The following is a 19,773-nucleotide window of genomic DNA, read 5'->3' on the forward strand; positions in this document are numbered from 1 at the left end:
CAAGAGGACGTAGTTATTTTATAACATAGGTCCTTTGATAGGAGTTTTCAGTTTGGTCGTTAAATAAACTTCTGGTAACACGACGAACTCATTTAGTCGGTGCGAGGTCCTCAAGGGCCCGCCAGCTCAACCTAAACTAACCTATCCTGTCAATTTCCGTAAAAAATAAAAAGGTTGAATTTTTTTCTAATTGAAAACATTCCTTACTAAAGCTTTTGATGTGGCTTTTTTCAGGGCTTGAAAGCAAGATTTTCGGTGTAGTAGGCGTTTCACGCTACCATCACATAACAGTTACCGCCTAGCTCTGCCATGTTAACTAACAATTATTAATGCCACCCTAAGAATACCAATGAAAATGTATAAATAACGGAGTTCTGCATTGAAATAACAGTGGCTGTTGATATGACAGATATTTCTGTGGTACGATAGTCATAAGAACAAAGTAGTGAACGCCTTGAACGTAGGTTTGTTTTTAGCTGATGCATTTGCATAATACTGCACATTTTGCGCTGTTGAAATAACCATCGAAATAAGTTCTTTTACAGAATAATCAGTTAGATTGATTGAGAGCCTGTCATTTTTACAGAATATTGTTAACTTGGAACCAGCAGTTTCACCTCTCTTGAAATAACTTAACAAATTTGTTTTCTTGACTTAATACTCGGCTGAATTCACCATAATGAGATCAATTTTACTGAATGTTTGATGTTGATTTTACAAGCTTTATTCTTCATTCACACTGTTACTTTGGAGCAGTTTTTAGTTTGATCGTCGTTGTCAAACTGACATACACAGAATGAGTTATGATGGTATTGGATTATACCAAAAAATTTAGTCAAAGCATAAATGAAATGTATCCTAGCTTATTTGAATAGAATTTCAAAATTGTCTGGCTTATAAAAACAAATGTCATTACTGTGCAAATGTGAACATATTAATTAAATAACTACGCTGATGTGAATAACCCTCGCAAGAAGGAACAGACTTTCAGGTACGGAAAATAAAAAAATTGCACCTAAATATGAAGCACCTAAACATAAATACATGCTAAATACTTATGCATATTTGTAAATACGTTTAGATAATCATATACGCTTGTACGTAACAAAAACAAAATATACTTAAATACTTGGCTTTAAACAAATTTTAGTTGTTTGCTACATTTTGTGCTCGACATTCGCTTTTGATTTTTGGATTTTGCGCATTGAAGTGAAAGTGGCGCACAGCTGATTTCGTGTTGAAGTAAATAATGCGAATAAAATAAAAATAAAAACAAAAAAACAAAACATGACTAGAAAGTTAAAAGTAACCGGATCATGATTCATGAATTTAGCCAAGTATTTTAAGGAGAGAATGTTGCGGGTAAAGATTGAGAGGCGCAAATTACATTTTATTAAGTTCTGCCAATAAAGACGCAGTATGAGTAACTCTTACATATTCAGCTTTTTTAACGACCGCTTTAAGTAGTCATTATCATAGTACAGGTCATTGTAAAGGTCTATAAGTAGGATATGTAGCAGCACGCACTTACACAGCAGAGATCTGCTTTGAGTACTAATAAAATTAGTGCACTTAGTCATGAGCCAAAAAATTATGTCTAAATGTGTACTTAGTCAAGTACAGACAAATACTATGAGTGATCAGCACATAAAATAGAAAATACATACGAGTGCCCCGTAACACATATGTCTCATACATATATGACATTGTTGAGTATAAACTGATGTCATAGTCGCTTTAACTCATTAGCACGTTCATTTCGTGTGTAATACACTGTATACTTCGTTTATCATCGGTTTTACTTTGGCGCTGTATTCAGTTTAGTTTCGCGTACATCGTTGTGTTGCTAGAGTTAGAAGACTGATATGACTTTATTCACTTTATTGCACTGTTAGTCTTACTTATTCCAATTAGTGCTTTCGTATAACACAGTTGACTGTCTTGCTCAATAAGACAATTGAGTACTGAACTGCTTCGTGGCTTATGAGAGGTTATTCATTTTACGAAGCATGAATATGTAAATGTGTGTTGGTGGATATAAGTGCTTGATATTCTTTGTTTGCATTCGCACTAATACTAATTTTTTGGTTAGTCCACTAATAACCTTAAAAGATGAATAATTGCAGCTCACTGATACACAGCCACGCTCACCTAATAAAATGCTTATTCTTGTTAATTTTTTTTTGTGGATGCTATTTGGCACTGTTCTAATGAAAACTGCGTAAAATTTGTATTGTATAATTACAAAGAAATATCCTTATTTACTTTCAAACGAGCACTTAATTACATCTCTCTTTAAAATCCATATGTTTTGGACAATTTTAATTAACAAATTGTGATACTTTATTACCGGGGATGATTGCCAAAACACGACCAAAACCGTCGGGGGAGGTATTAATAGACGCGTTTTTGCCTCGCTTCCAATAACATATTGATAACAGGACAAAATGCGTCTTTTCATTTCTCTTTCCACATTTTTGGACGGGTTATTGCAGTCGACCTCGGATTCAAACTGTTTTTCGCGGAGAACTTTTGAACGGGTAGAAAAATTTAGCACCCGTGTTTATATTTTTAATGCTTGAGTAACTACGAATCTTCAGATACCCTAATTCAAAACTTTTGTATAATTTTCTGTAGGACCCATATAGGTGCACTACATTTTCATACTAAATACGTTCAAAAAAATTCACCATCACAGCAACCCATATCTGATATTCCGCTCAGGAGGAGGAATATCAGATATGGGTTGCTGTGATGGTCCATTTTTTGAACGAGTTTAATATGAAAATGTAGTGCAACTACATATATGGGCCCTACAGAAAATTATACAAAAGTCTCGAATTGGGGTATCAGAGGAATATTATTATTATTATATATTAAGAATACAAACACGAGTGCTAAGTTTTTCTACCCATTCAAAAGTTCTCCGCGGAAAACAGTTGGAAACCGAGGTCGACTGCAATAACCCGTCCAAAAATGTGGAAAGAGAAAGGAAAAGCCGCGTTCTGTTTTGTTATCAATAGTCCAAAGGCGAAAAAGTATTCGAATTATTGGAAGCGAAGCAAAAACGCGCCTATTAATACCTCCCGCGACAGTTTTGGTCGTGTTTTAGCAATCGTCCCCGGTAATAAAATATCACAATTTGTTAATTGAAATTGTTCAAAACATATGGATTTTAAATAGAGATGTAATTAAGTGATCGTTTGAAAGTAAATAAGGATATTTCTTTGTAATTTTACAATAAAAATTTTACGCAGTTTTCGTTAGCAGCAAATTAACGGACGAGGTCGAGGCTGCTGTTTATTGTGTTGATCCAGAATAAGTAGATGCTTAAAGCTGCCAGATTACTGTAGTGTCTTTCATGCGGAAATTGTAGCCGTGAAGAAAGCAGTAGATATTCTGTGGAAGCGTGCTTAAGCTCCAGTCGCTTCAGTATATATATTGTATGGCAAAATGGTATTTATTTACAACACTAATAGCGTGCTTAAATCAAAATGATTGTTTATTCCTCAGCTTGCGCTGCTTTTATATTCTCTGTTGCATCTTTCACATATTTGCCTTAAAGTCTAAACTTTTCGCGAACAGCTGCTTATTCACTTCTCCTGTATGTATCTGATATTCACGTTTTGTCTTCTAGTTATATGCGTGCGTATGTGTGAGTAATAAAATTCTGCTCTTAGCTGCTGCCTACATGTATGTATGTGAACTATTCTCTTTTCTGTTAGCTTTGCTGTTTACATGTACGTGTGGCTGCTTGCTCTGAAGTTTACATGTATATATGTGTGGCTGCTTACTTTATTGTTGTTGTGCATTTATTTAGTAGCAGCATAGTGATGTAGAGAGCTCCTAATATTCGCCACAATCATGTAGTACTTCATCAAAATTTGAAAGGCTCCGCTCAGGCAGGACCATACATATATTCTAAGTTCCCGGTCAAAAAGGAATAACTGTGTGGTACATGGTTCCCCCATCAATTCAGAAACACATTTTGTCAGAAAACATTAGTCAGAACCATTTTTTCAGAAAGCCTAAATTCAGAAGTCAAAACTCAGAAACAAAAATTGAGAAATCAAAATTGAGAAGTCAAAATTAAGTAGTCAAATTTCAGAAGTCAAAATTCAAAAAGTAATCAGACAGAAAAAGAACACTAAATTTTGCGCAAATTTTAAAAATTGTAGAAAAGAGGCATGGACCCGGCTCTTTTTTAGGTAATACCTCTACAATCCTATTATGGCGTATATCGAACAAGCCTATTGAAATTTGGTAAAGGGATTGTTTTTAAAGAAAAGCCATAATAGAAGTTTAGTTAAGTTTTGGAAAATGGGTGTGCACCGGCCACACTTTGTAGATGAAAATTTAAAAGTTTTCCGAGCCGTTTGTACTACTTTGCAATATTGCAGAACTATTGTTCTTGGAGTTGTATATAGATTCGAGGAAAATTCCTTAACGACCACATCCAATTAAATAAGTTACCCCAAGTTTTATGATGGTTAAAAATTGGCAATGTTTTTATGGCACGTAACTCCATAGTTACAATTTAAAAAACATAAAAAATTAATTATTGTGAATATAAGGGCCATGCTTCTTTTATTTAATCTCTTAACAAAACTTTCAATACCAAAGTCGAATAAAAAGCGACCGATTTTCACAGTAAATGTTTAATAGCTTCTTACGGAAGACGATATTTCCATGCGGCCACCGTGGTGTGATGGTAGCGAGCTCCGCCAAACACACCGAATGCCCTGGGTTCACACCCCTGGCAAAGTAATATCAAAATTTTAGAAATAAGGTTTTTCAATTTTTCTAAGTGGGGTCGCCCCTCGGCAGTGTTTGGCAAGCACTCCGAGTGTATAGCATAAGTACGACACATATTTGGACAGCAAGCATTTAAAATATATGTAGATGAGTGTTGGGAATGTACGCAGTCCTTTGTCGGATAAGAAACAGGCATGCTCTGGTACTACCCACCTCCCTCGAAGACGATTCTTTTGACACCTTTAGTAGTATATGGAAAATGTAGTTATTTAATTAACGATTAGGAGTTAAGTACGAAAGTAAAGATAATCTCGTTACATGCAAACTAGGTCTAAGACCCCCAACCCGATGGCATAACTTTAGATGTCAGATATTCAGGTTGGAACTAGAAAATATTTCCATCTATAACCGATGCACTCTAATATGTATATACAAAAATTAATATATGTTAATATATATGTATTCTTATGATAATGACCATTAACAGGAAATACGCAAACTTACTCACGTTTAGGAATAATATACCCGTTAGGAACTCTATTCAATATCATATTACATTAAGGTAAGTGTCCCTAATTTCGTGGTAGTACGTTATTTCGTGGCATTTCGATTTTTTCTTCGAAACAAGGAATTGGGAGAGTGTTTCTTTAAACTGAAAATTTCATAATAAAGATTGGTTTTTACGGTATAATAATAGATATTTTACTAATTTTAATATTAAACCTAATATTAAATATCAAGCGATATAAAGTTGGAAGCTCGGAAAATGAGCCTGTTGTAAGGAGGCCTCTTAAGTAAAGTGTTAAGGAGTCCAGTGTATTTTGTTAAGCCTGTAAAAATTATATCGGTAAATTTTTTTTTATGATGATAATTTTTTGGTATTTAGTGAAAATTTCTTAAACGTTTCTATTATTGCAAAACTCATTGCAATAATTATTTTAACTTTTTTTTTCAATATTTCTAACCCACGAAATTAGGGACACACTTTTTTTGTGATGTATCTAATTTCGTGGTACCCTCGAAATTAGGGTAATATAATACTTTATGTTTTTCATATTTTCTTTAACATTTCATAAGAAACCCTATTTTTTAAGTATTTTAATTATTAAATAAACCCCCGAGGAAGGTTTTGATGTAATTTCGTGGTCCACTTTTATTAATCTATTCGTCAATATTTTAATCAAAAAGCTCTGCGAAGCACAACATTTTAATGAAATAATGGCATTATAGAACTTTTGTTTATTCAATAATTTTTCATTTAATTTAAAAAAATGTATCAAGATTTCAACTTCACTATTGCTTTGAATGAATATTGATAATAGAAAAAAAAATTTTAATATAAACCTCAAATTGCCGCTTAAAGCGATACCACGAATTTACGTACACCAAATTTTGTGCATGCCCTAATTTCGTGGTATATTGCGCACGAAAAAAAAAAAATTTTTAGTAATAATAAATAAAAGCAATTTTTAGAAAAGTAACAAGTTATATCAATTGAATAATTTTTTTTTTTGTTTATTTTTGTTTTAAACCTTTTTCATTTAATGTTACTTATTTCATATCAATAATGTCTAAAGTTCTAAGAAATCTTAGATTTAATAAAAACATAAAAAAAAACAAAAACTCACAAAAAATCAAAAAGAAAACAACAACAAAAAATAAAAATAAAAAGTTTTGTTATTTATTTTGGTCTCGAAACTCTTAAAAAAAAATAAATACAAGGCGCGATAACCTCCGAAGAGATCTAAGGCCGAGCTTCTCTTCCAATTTGCGTCGTGCTCCTCTGGATTTTCCATACAAATTGGCCGGACGGGACCTACATGTTTTATGCCGACTCCGAACGGCATCTGCAAGGCAGATGAGTTTTCACTGAGAGCTTTTCATGGCAGAATACACCCGGAGCGCTTGCCAAACACTGTCGAGGGGCGACCCCGCTTAGAAAAATTTTCTTCCAATTGAAAAACCTTATTTCTAAAATGTTGATGTTGCCTTGCCCGGGATGTGAACCCAGGGCATATGGCGTGGTAGGCGGAGCACGCTACCATCACACCACGGTGGCCGCCTCTCTTTCTTTTAATAAATAAAATAATAATAAAAAAATAGTTTTAAATTTTAAATTTCTGAATATGAATTTCAGTAATTCAATTTGTGTATCTTTAGGAATTTGCGTTTGAAATCAGTTATAACTATTTTTTTCCCTAAAATTAGAGTTTAACTAAATACCACGAAATTAGGGACGCTTTACCACGGAATTAGGTACATCAGAAAATTTTTGCCACGAAATTAGGTACATTTGAGGTACTCACACATTTTGATTTATATAAATTAAAACATTTGTTAGTTTTACTTAAAATGATTTTTCTTCAATTTCCTTTATTGACTACAAAATAAGTTTGTCAAATAAAAAACACACTGATACACTAACAACATATATTTTTTATTTGGCACAACAAATGCATTTCGGACAGACCTGCTGTCCATCATCAGGAACGCGCTACTAAAACAAAAGTGTCAAGAATATAAACAAAATAGAAAATATTAGCAATATTATAGCAATTACAAAACAACGTACATATATATGTATTAAATTAAAGAAAAAAGAGGGGAATTTATGTTCCCGTTGCCAGCATTCATGGCAATTTTGGTTTTTGTGATGTAGAGAGATTTGTAAGCGTCTAACTTTCTGTTGTTGTGCACCGCTTTTATTAAATGAATACTCTCTTCTACAGTGCCGATGCTGTGCTTTGTTGAGCTGTCGTCATTTGTGGTGTGAATGTGAGCTGCTACTGCGGACCGATGAATTTGTTTATTGTTGGCGTGCTTTTCGTGTTCCTTGAAACGAATAGAGATTTGCCTTCTAGTTTGTCCAACATATTTTGCATCGCAACCCAGGCAGCTAATTTGGTAAATGCCGCTACGCTCAAGCATTGGGACAGTATCTTTTGTGGAGCCCAAAATGTTTTTTAATTTGTTGTTGTTTGTGTATACGATTTTCATTTCATTCTTTTCAAATATGTTCGTTAAATTATTGGTGATAGCAGGAAAATAATTCTAATTTCTATTGATTTCATAAGTAAAACCAACTGAACCTTAATCAGGTTATGCTACGCCTCACATTTTTAGAAATTTCACGCGCCCAACGCTTTTATTTAATTGTCTGATCAACGCCCTAGATTGATGAGGAGTGTGATGACTAGTACCTAGGACTTACCTAATTATTTTCTATCTTTAAGTATTATTACTACTTAATGTAAGTATTGCTTTCAATAAAACCGTTTAAATAAAAAAAAATTGTTTATTTATTTTATTTCATAGGTCGCTTTCTATTCATGTATGTATTACGTGTTCCAAATACGAGCCAAATCGGAACACAAATACGATTTTTGTGAATATCTCGATCCTTGCGCCACCTAGCGGCGATTTTTTCATAGCTCACTTTCTATTCTTGTATGTATTATGTGTTCTAAATATGAGCGAAATCGGACCACAAATAAGATTTTTGTGAATATCTCGATCCTTGCGCCACTTAGCGGCGATTTTCTTCATAGGTCGCTTTCTATTCTTGTATGTATTATGTGTTCCAAATATGAGCCAAATCGGACCACAAATACGATTTTTGTGAATATCTCGATCCTTGCGCCACCTAGATTTTTTCCATAGGTCGCTTTCTATTCTTGTATGTATTATGTGTTCCAAATACGAGCCAAATCGGACCACAAATAGGATTTTTGTGAATATCTCGATCCTTGCGCCACCTAGCGGCGATTTTTTTCATTGTCATCGGGTTCTGAACTATATTCCAAGTTTCAAGTTTGCAGCTTATCGGGAAGTTACTTAAATTTTAATTACAAAATTCGCGCTGGCCGTGCAGCCTGTTAAGTCAACCTAAATAAAACCGTTTAAAAAAAGCGAAGAAATTGTTTGACTTTACCATTGCATATATTTCCCACGTGTTATTTGGTGATAGATATAACTTATTTAACTTATTTTTTATTCAAATTGATAGCATTCTTACGCTAAGGTCATTACCACATCTTACCATTCGTATTTTTATTTCAATATAGGCAGGCAATTTTCTGTTGGAATTAATGAGGCTCTATAACTTTTTATTTAGTTACCTACTATACAAATGTTGGTTCTGATTTGTTTTACTACATTTTCAGTGCGGTGGGATGTACTTTATTGACACCAAACTATTGTTTTACTACACAACACCAACTAGGAGAAAGGAAAGGTATTACATTAAACTGTTAAATTTTTTTTTTTTTTTATCAAATACTATACTGTGTACTTGTACCTAAGGATATTATAGCTTTGACTGAATAAGGGTGGCATGACTGAATCGAGCCAGATAAAGACATCCTTATATCAAAATTATCAGCATCGAAAAAAATTCTGCCTGAGCCATATATCATCGTAAGGATATATGGTATACTGGCTTATCTGGATCCGGCATAGACTAGCACTGAAAATGGCCACTTTTTCAATATCGAAAAATAGAAAAAAATGTGATAATTCATTACCAAAGACCGATAGAGTGATGAAACTAGATTTGTGGGTTTACTTTATTACGAGAAATACAAATTTGGATAAAATTTTGAAAAATTGGCGTGGCACCGACTACATTTAGAAGAATTAATTTATAATTTTTCTAGCCGTAAATCAAAAGCCGTTGCAGATGTCATGTTGAAATTTGGAAAGGAGGTGGCCGTTGCTACTAAACTGCCGTCCATAGTAAAAAGGCAGTAAAGTGGAAAGGGTGAAATTAGAAAAATACGAAGTGCGATGTTAACATTTGTTTTAACTAATTAAATACTTTTATGTGGTACCCAAGAAAAATTAATGAATATGATATATTAAATGAATTTATGAAGAGCCATTATCACGTAATTCTGGTAAAAAATCTTTTCTGAGTCCGAAAAAAGAAGCGAACTGCGTTCATGTCATGTTAGCAATCTAAAAGCAGTAAAATTAAATATACTGCTTCTTTATTCTGTTTTTCATAGAATAGTTTGATTTAAACTGCTTTTATGCTTTGAAATCATTCTTACAGTAAAATTTTATTACAATATTATTATAATATTAAAATATAACATTTCTATGTATAACCAGTTTTCAGAGAGTAAAAGCAGTAATATTTATTTAAACTGCATTCTTGCCTTGGAAATTTTATTTACTGTTTTTTTAGTTGGGAAATTTAAGATATTCGTAATATATAACAAATCTTAAAGCTTGTTTTATCTTTAAATCTGCATTTTTAAATATATTGGCATCAAAATCCCTAAAAGGCAATAAGTGCACTTTACTGCCTTTTTGCTATGGACGACAATATATAAAAAATAAATAAATGTAAGGTGCGATAGCCTCCGAAGATATTTAAGGCCGAGCTTCTCTTCCAATTTGCGTCGTGCTCCTTTTAATTTTTCCTAAAAACTGGGACGGGAACCACTTACCCCAGCGGGTTAGCGGGTCAGAATATACCCGTGGTAGACATGCCTGTCGTGAGAGGCGACTAAAATATCAAATTGTTTCAAGGGGTTGCCAGCGCAATACATAGCTTCTCCAAACCCAATTGTCAACCTCACCTATCCGTGGCGAATCCTGTTTCATTAACAGCCGAGGCTCTGGCGACCCCGAACTCCTCATGGTTCTAGGGGGTGGGAGGGTGGTATGGCCTAAAAGGTCGCATGTGGTCATAACAAATCATTCCCGAGGTGGTCGGGCTTGGTAACGGAACGTACCGGATCTGCATCCGGCAAAGGACCATCAACTCAAGGCCTTCGGGAAATGTCCTTATCGCTACAACAACAACAACAACAACGGGAACTACTTGTTTTATGCCGATCCCGAACGGCGTCTGCAAGGCAGATGAGTTTTCACTGAGATTTTTTCATGGCAGAAATACACTCGGGGTGCTTGTCAAACATTTGAAACTTGATACGAGGGTTGAGTTTATGACGAAAAATTTAAATTTAGCAAAACGGTTTTTTTTTTCAAAGTCGTTTGGTAACAAAAAATGTTATAACTTTGCGGTATAGAGCAAAATTATATTATTATTTCACCCCAGTAGTGGTAAATATTTTTGAAAAAAGGCGTGGCCTCACCTGTTCGATAGGCTATTAAGGCCATAGATCGAACAATCCTAACGAAACTTGTTTAAAGAAATTATGAGCGAAGTCTGTTGGGAACCTCGCCTTTTATATCCAGCCTTCTGTCCGTCCTAACGTGATATTTCACTAAATTTAGTATACGGACTTATCTAAACTCAAAATATATTTGTATTGAAAATACTCGAAATCAGATAATAAGCACGACTCCTTGGGCACAAATTTATATATAGAGTCGAGTTAACTTAAATAAAATAGAAATATTATAAAAGACAATAAACATAAATGTTTTGGAAATTACTTTAGTATAGCTATGAAACACTGAAAGACCAGGCAAAGCCAAAAATGGTTTAATTTCACCTGGAAATGCTTTAAATAAATCTCAGATGATTTCGATTGACTAGAAATAAATTTTAAAACCATATTTATTTTATATATAGACTCAGCACACATAAGTTACCTTTTATATCCACTTATGTGTATATATTATATGAGTATTTGAAATATGCCATTGGATATAACCAGAGCTAATCAAATGCTTAGCGTCTTTAATTATGACTGGCAGGCAAAATACCAACTTACTCATAGCTCATAAAAATAAAAATATTAAAAAGTGATTTACGATGAACGTTATAACTGTTAAATTTTCATGGGTTGTAAAGTACATATGTACTTGAATATATTCGTAATTGCTGGAACTAGAGTCCAAGCAATCGTAGAACCAGAACTTCACACGAAGCTGCTAGAGAGTTAGGCCTTTTAGATTTGCTCTCTCTTTCGCCAGCTACGCAAATAAAATCGCTGAAAAACGCGTTGAAGTTCTAAATCAGCTAAAACACCCGAATGCCTAGTGTGGAGTTCTTTTGTAACGGATTTATTTCTAGACATTAGCAATTTGTATATATTTATAAACAATTGGAAGGCATTCATAAATGCAGAATACACTTTCGCTATTCACTGACTTGTCAATCGCTTTGTTTTTAGGTATGTCAACGGTTATTATTTATAAATGTCCAATTTCAAGGAATGCAAAAATAAGTGCCAGTTGCAATTATTTTTGTACCTTATGTATGCACATATGGCGAGCAACATTAAGCAAATCGTGATTTATTCAAAGTTTGGTACGTAATGTTGTTTTTATACTCAGCGTGCTTTGCACACAGAGTATATTAACTTTGATTGGATAACGGTTGGTTGTACAGGCATAAAGGAATCGAGATAGATATATCATAGATATATCATATATCAAAGTCATCAGTATCCAAAAAAATTTGATTGAGCCATGTCCGCGATAACTTGAAAATATTGAGATATCTTCACCATTTTGGTACACGAGCTTATCTGGACCCAGAATAGATTGGTATTGAAAATGAGCGAAATCGGATGATAACCACGCCCACTTTTTATATATATAACATTTTGGAGAACACAAAAAACCTGATTACCTATTTAGTAAATAATATACCTAGAATGTTGAAATTTGACATGTGGACTGATATTGAGACTCTTGATAAAAAATTTAAAAGAATTTTTTAAAATGGGCACCGCCCACTTGTGATAAAATCAATTTTACAATTATTATTAATCATAAATCAACAATCGTTAAATCTATCGTAACAAAATTCGGCAGAGAGGTTGCCCTTACTATAAGGAATGCTTTGAAGAAAAATTAATGAAATCGGTTAAGGACCACTCCCACTTTTATATAAAATATTTTTAAAAGGGTCGTGGACGAATAAAATAAGCTATATCTTAGCGAAAAAGAGCTTTGTATCAATACAATTTTACTCTTTAAATTGAATTATAACATTAAATTGGAAAAGACTTAAATTTATGAAAATGGGTGCGGCACCGCCCCTTTTATGACTAAGCAATTTTTTATGTTTCCGGAGCCGTACTTAGAAGAAATATTAACGGATCGTAATAAAACTGGGTACACAAATTTTCCTTATAGCAGAAAATAGTTCTAGTAAAAATGGATTGGATCGGTTAAAGACCACGGCAACTTAGATATAAAACAATTTTAAAAGGGTAATAAGCTATAACTTAGCGAAAATTAGTTTTGAATCAATCACCTTTATTGTCATTGTCGTCGTAGACATCGTCGTCGTTTTTCAGTCGACGTCGTCGTCACTTCGATGGCATTGGCTAAGCTTATTGAGACGACGACGACAATTTATCGATAAAATATACCATCTCTGCAATTTATGGATCAGCTGTTCGATTTTTTTTACTATTTTTATATCTTTTTTCGCGATTTGAGATTTGTTTAAATATTTCATTTCAAGATTTTACAAAAATGTTTTATTATGACAGTAGTGCGAGCTCTAGTGGCGAAAATAATAAAGAGGAGCTTAGACTCAATAGAAAAAAAAATCAGAAATAGCTCCGATTTTTTCTAGCCCAGCTACAAAACCGCGAAATGTTGCGCACTAGTTACTTTCATTTTGAATATCTAAAAAAAACAATGCATATTACATGTTTGTATATTTAATTAATTAAAAAATAAATGTTTTACTTACAAAATTTTGCTTCTGTCGTCAGTAAAAACAGAGTCGACAAAAATGGCGTCGTGTGAGGGCGACGACGACAGCAAATTTGCTTACCAAACATGTGTCGATAGTCTCATCGAAAACGACGATGGCAATACCGAATTTAACACGTCGTCGTGAGTCGTCCTCGTTCAGTGACGACGACGACAATGACAATAAGGATGAATGATATTTCACTTATCAAGTTTTATTGTAGGAGGAAATGGGGAGACATTTTTTTTTTTAAACGGGCGGTGCCACGTGTTAAGTAAAAAAGTAATTTATCTAAAACGAAGTGTACAATGTTCGGTTACACCCGAACTTAGACACATTTACTTGTTCATAATAGCCTTTTATACTTAGTACAAACGAATCGAAATAGATAAGAAAAAAAAAGAATGATAGTTTTTGTCTCCGTCCGCAAAGGCTTATCAAGCGTCATGAGGGCAAATTGTGAGATCGCAGCGAACATTTTTTTCTCGGATGTTGTGGCAGCGAATTGCTCTCAAGTGGCCCAATGAAGCCAGGCTAAGTCACATTTTAATTTTAATTTTGCCGTCTCTTTGAAAGGCTGCTACAGAGAAAATCATCAGCTGAGGAATATACATATATACACAAATAGAATACATCCCATTTATTTAATTACTAACAGATAGATCGAACAGTTTTTTTAATAGCTGGTTCGGAACATCAATTATTCTGAAATGTGAGTTTTAATCTTCACACAAACACTGAAATGTTTCGTTAGTTTGAAAATTAGTTCTACATTGTTTAAGAAATGTAGGTTTATAATGCCTCAGAACTCTGCATGGAACTTAACGTTTCTTTAACTTGTTTCAAAAGAAATCGATCCCTTTAATAGTTAAGACATCAATATTACTCGCAGCACATCTCTACAAGTTATGAAAGATTTCTAAGCCTTAACCAATTGGTGCAAGGAGGTTGATTATACAAAGAGTTCCATTGAGGATTCATCAAGGCGATAAGTACAAAGTATTTGCAATTGATTCTAGCCTCTATACATGAACTTGATAACACGGATAATCGATCAATATTTTAATAACGGTCCCACTGTGTCTTGAAACTATGTTTGCAGTTCATTGTGACGGTCAAGTCGACAAAAACATTAACGCTTTCCAGAGTTTGGCTATGCGTTACACCAAGTAACTAAGCATTTTCAATACATCTTGAGTACAGAACGTTCTCTAATCGACGCATATGACTTACCGATTTTACGTTGTCGGCATACCTCAAAGTTTCGAACATTTTAAAGTTGTTGAGGTATCATTTGTAAGATGGATGCCCTGAGGAACACCCGTGGGAACATCAATGACATTGGAAACAATATTTGTACCACATAAATAGAAGGAGATCCAACGAGTGCAACTAGGTTGAAAGCCAAGCAAATCGAGTTTATACAAAAGTTATGAGTGGTATACTTTGTCAAATAATAAATACTTGCCTACATACATCAACGGCATCAGCAAAGCAGATGAATTTTCGCTGAGATGCTTATCATGACAGAAACACCTCGGAGTGTTGCCAAATCACTGCTGAAAGGCGGCCCTGCTTAGCAAAAATTTTTTTAACTGAAGAAACCCTTTTCTGAATTTTCAATGTTGCTTTGCCAGGGATTTGAAACCAGGACCACCACTTCAAATTCCTTACTGCAATCAGTGTGATGATTCTTTCTAACAGCATTCAAGCAAATAATAAGGCTCCTGATTAAATTCCATCTATTGTGCTGAAAACGTGGGCTAACAGCGAAATCGATATCATTTACAAAGATTTTAGTAAAGCTTTGCACAAAGTTTTTCATTCACTTCTTCTGTACAAGCTAGATCGATTGGGCATCTCGCTTTAGTTTCTTTCCTGTATATCTTCATACTTGAAGGAATGAAACCAAATGGATATATTTACTAATTGTCGGTCAGAAAATATCGATGTTATTTCTGGTGCTCCTCAGGGCCCAGTGTTGCTTCTGCTGTTCATTAATGACCTTCAAAATGTTTTGATGTACTGCAAGCCGCAAATAACTAAAATTGCACATAGAAAGTTTCGTGAACAGAGCCAAAGGAACTTTAGTGTTCGTCAAACGACGGTCTAAGGAATTTATTGATCCATGTGTTACTAAAACTCTCTTTATATCTTTGGTGAGGCCAATGTTGGAATATGCTTTGATAGCCCAGAACCCACGCTATCAGACACTCTGCCACAAATAAGAATCGGTGCAGAAGCAATTTCTGTTTTTTGGACTAGGGGACTTACCGCGGGATCCCTCAAGGATTCTTCCTTTCTACTCCTGCCGTTTATAACTTGTTCAGCTTCCTACGTAAGGTTGCTGTAGAAGGAGAGTAAGTGCGCTATTTTTAGCGTAACTTATGCGAGGGATATTAAATAGTAAGTTTTTAAGTTTAATATAAGCACATGGCGGCCGCCATGATGTGGCGTGAAAAAAGTTTTTCTAATCGGGGTCACCCCTCCGAAGAGATTTGGCAAACACTTCGAGTGTATTTCTGCCATGAAAAGTTTCTCAGTGAAAATTCATCTGCTTTGCAATTTGTAGGGAAAATTAAACAGAGCACGATGGAAATTGCAAGAGAAGCTAGGCCTAAATCTCTTCGGAATTAAATCGCGTCAATTATTTATTTATTTTTTTATATAAGCACATACATATTGAATTTTTAAATGCGCGAACCTTTTCGTTGTCTTTGTACATATTTCAATATGCATGTGCGACTCACTGCTCTCAATAAAAAATATCTACTGGCTTCCTTAAATACGCAATGATTGGGGTGGCCAGCTTTGAATCACGTCTTACCTGACCTTCCACACTTATCGCATTCAGCAATAATTTGGGCAGGAGGCTTGAAACCACGTCCTTTCCAACCAACATCCCGTTTGTAGGCGTGAGAATGAAATTATAAGTTCATTTGATTTTTTCAAAGATCACCCTAATGTACATACATGTGTACGAGTTAAGCTCCTTTAATTGCATGTCATTAAAATATTGAATCATTATTAAACATATGAATTTATGTGAAACTCACCTTTTTGTGGTTGTGGTTGTGTTTTTGTTCCCATTATGATTTAACACGCGCTCTTAGAAATTGTTTGGTACCAAATGTTATTTATACTTAAGTGTAAACACAATTTTATGTAGATAATAAAACGGGCTTAATAAAAGTCTATATAAATATATATCTTGTTAATAAAAATAAGTGCACTTCTTTGTCAATTTATTTGATTAATAATATTTATAAATACCAATTTGTAAATAACATTAGGCATTTATTTTAACTTTTGTAATAATTATTTGTGTTCTTAAATATTAGTTTAGCACTTTTCTTTTATTATTATACTATTTTTATTTATATTATATAAATTAATTGCAGGTAGAATGTTTTTTTTTTACTAGCGTTTTAATTACGTAATTAACAAATGCAATTTATGTTTGTTTTTTTTTTTTTTGTTTAAAGCGCATAAAAATTGTACTAATCAATTTTTCCCGGTGGTCTGGACTTGCTCGGTGGCGCTCTTCTACGTTTTCGTATGATTGCTGGAGCCCAGAGTTGAGGCGAATCGAAGTAGATATCCATGTGATTGGTTAAAGAACAAATGTCGTCTGAAATTGAATTGAAATAATCATAAGTTTTAAAATTTTAATAAACTAAACTAAATGTATTTAAAAGTAGTAAAATACATGTGTATGTATGTATATACACATGTGTAAATATTTTAATACTTAATAATGAATAAGTTATGTGAATTTCATGAAATATGCCGTCATTGAGATCGGGCGCGGGTTATGGCCATGAATCTCGGTTATATAATACGTGTTATGTATGCATGTATGTGATTCTAATTGTGTGAGCTGTGGAAATTTTTAAAGAAAAACAGCTGTAACATGTGTTGTTGGTTAAGAAATTTCCACGATAACTGGGTTGTTAAGTCATCAGTTGAATTTATCTACATAAAGGTGTTCCTTGAAAGTCAAAGTTCCGTTTTTTTTTGCCTTCACTTCTTCTAACGGCAATACTTAGCTCAAAAATATCTGACAGAATTTTCGCCGCAATTGAAGACGGTTTAGGGGTGTCAAACAGAGATCATAGTAAGATTTCTCTGTGGAGACTCAAAAATTTGTTTTCTAATACGCAAAAATAATATTGCTACATAGTTCAGTCCAGTGTCAGCAACGAAAAATATGTTCTGCTACCGCTCTGGCTCTGAACATAAACAGAATATAGAGCAGAGCCGTAACATAAAAAATTATACTCTGCTACGAGCTACGCTGTGTTTTATATGATATTTGTAGTGGAGCGAGAGCAAAATAAAAATTTTTTTGCTATTTGGTCTGTTGGGAATAGTTGTGCAGAACTTTGTCTTTTCTCTTTTTAGAGCTGATGTGGCGTTGTGATGTTTTTTTTGTATATGCGGTTTTATTTCTCGGTCTTTAAGTTAGTGTTATAGCTTCTCGTTTTGGTTGTTTGTTATTAAATCGGAACACTCACCTCTTTTTCCATGTTGATTTGCGAGTTGTTTGCTCCCGCTCCACTACAAATAATATTTCGTTTGGACTTGTTATTTCCTCCGCTTTAAAACACGACGTACCTCGTAGTAGTAGAAATGCTACTCCACGTAATAAAAATATATCTGCTGCCTACCTTAAATACGCAATGATTGGGATGGGTGCCTTGGAATCACGTCCTTTCCAACCTCCCACACTTATCACCAGCTCCAGTAACTTTGGGCGGGCGGCTTGGAATCACGTCCTTTCCAACCTCCTACACATCGCAGCCCTACTTGTTGTGAGTCAAATATACATCAGCTACTCGAAATCACCATTCCGACAGCACTAATAATTAATCAATTCCCGTTGCTCGACATCACAGTTGATCCCGACAACTGATTTAATAATATATATATACATCCTATAATATAATTTTGTTCAATTTGTATGCTTCTGTAATTTATCTGTAATTCGTAACTATATTTAGTGTGATTAATTGTTAAATTTGTAGATTAATAAATCAATAAATAAATAAATAAATAAATTATTAATACTCTCTTTCTCCTTTTTTCTTACGGTATTACCATTGCTTCTTCTCTCTCCTCTGTCTTTTAATCTCCCTCTCTCCCTACACCGTCTCCTGCACCCCTCCTCTTTTTGCCTTTCTTTAACGGCTTGATTCCAGGGAAAATATGGAAACATATTTTATATTACAACTTCAAGCATAATCGCGGTTTAATTGTAATACTTCTCCCCCATTTCTGTTTCTAAACTATTTACTTTGTAGACCACAAAACTTTTTCCGGACCGATGGTTGATAATTTTGAATATATGCCTTTCATTCACACACGATTTTCACTGCAAATTCTATGAAATAGACCCCAGGACGGTTGCTGTTCAGCGTAAAGAAATAAATTCAAAAGTTTATTTAAAATTTGACTAAAATAATGTACCCTAGTATAACGCATTGAATATGCATACATATTTACGTTTATATGCAGATAAGTTTAGTTACATATATGTACCTTGAATTCTTTATTTATTTGCACTGAATCGATTGATTTTTATGCGTTCCCTCAGTAAAAAAAAGTTTGGTTTTTTGTAAGAATAAAATTATATTTATTTTATGTAGAATTACACTTCAATTTGTTTAAGCAATTTGGTCTACTTAAAGAACTAAGAATATTGTACCACATAGACGATATATTATCCATTGCAAATTTAATCGGATCTTGAAATTTTTCCTTGAATCCATTTATACTATTAATGTAGATTTTCTTACAGAAACTCAAATGATTTTCGAAAAAAGGTCTTCAATAAATTTGTATCAGTACCCAGGTAGATGGTGTAGTGTAGATAGAGGCTAAGAGCAGTAATCGATGAGTTATCGGATTGTTATCGACGGTTTATGAATGTGTTATACATTTTTTGTTAGCGGCGTATTATCGGTGAATTACAAACGAGCTTTGAGTTTTGTTATCGAAAATGTATCGATTTGTCATCAGACAAATATCAATTTATTATTGATATGTTTCGAAAAAATAATGATTAATTTTCGAAAAAATATTGATTAGTTTTCGAACTGTTATCGATAATTCGTCCATAACAAACCAGTAATATGCCTATACAATTCGATATTAACACTGGTGGCCAAAATAGCACTTTTTGTCTGTTGCATGGAGTTTTTCTTTTGTTTCTCACCAATTTGGGGTCGCTGATTTCAAATCTGCCCTCAAATTTCTTCTAGCAGCTCGAGTTTTTAAAATACGGGTATCATAAAAAAAAATACTTCTCCGTTAACATATTCACATTGTGGGTGTAGTAGCTGCTGTAATTTATTGCTTTCTTCATTTTGAGTTCTTCAAGGAGA

At 33.8% G+C, this 19,773-nt stretch overlaps 1 protein-coding gene across 4 annotated transcripts in view; it reads right to left on the reverse strand.

Moving 5' to 3' along the window:
- ATP8B (ATPase phospholipid transporting 8B) overlaps positions 1 to 19,773 on the reverse strand; it is a 232,451-nt gene that overhangs the window by 136,482 nt on the left and 76,196 nt on the right. For 3 of the 4 annotated variants that reach the window (XM_067786114.1, XM_067786115.1, XM_067786117.1), the window contains one exon: positions 16,444 to 17,018. In XM_067786114.1, the coding sequence (XP_067642215.1) occupies positions 16,444 to 16,477 (34 nt within the window). In that variant the 5' untranslated portion in view covers positions 16,478 to 17,018. Of the gene's footprint in view, positions 1 to 16,443; positions 17,019 to 18,057; positions 18,381 to 19,773 lie in introns of those variants that run through there. The other variant, XM_067786116.1, reaches the window with a different exon arrangement.

This window comes from Eurosta solidaginis, chromosome 4 (genome assembly GCF_040869045.1).
Source record: "Eurosta solidaginis isolate ZX-2024a chromosome 4, ASM4086904v1, whole genome shotgun sequence".
NCBI lineage: Eukaryota > Metazoa > Arthropoda > Insecta > Diptera > Tephritidae > Eurosta > Eurosta solidaginis.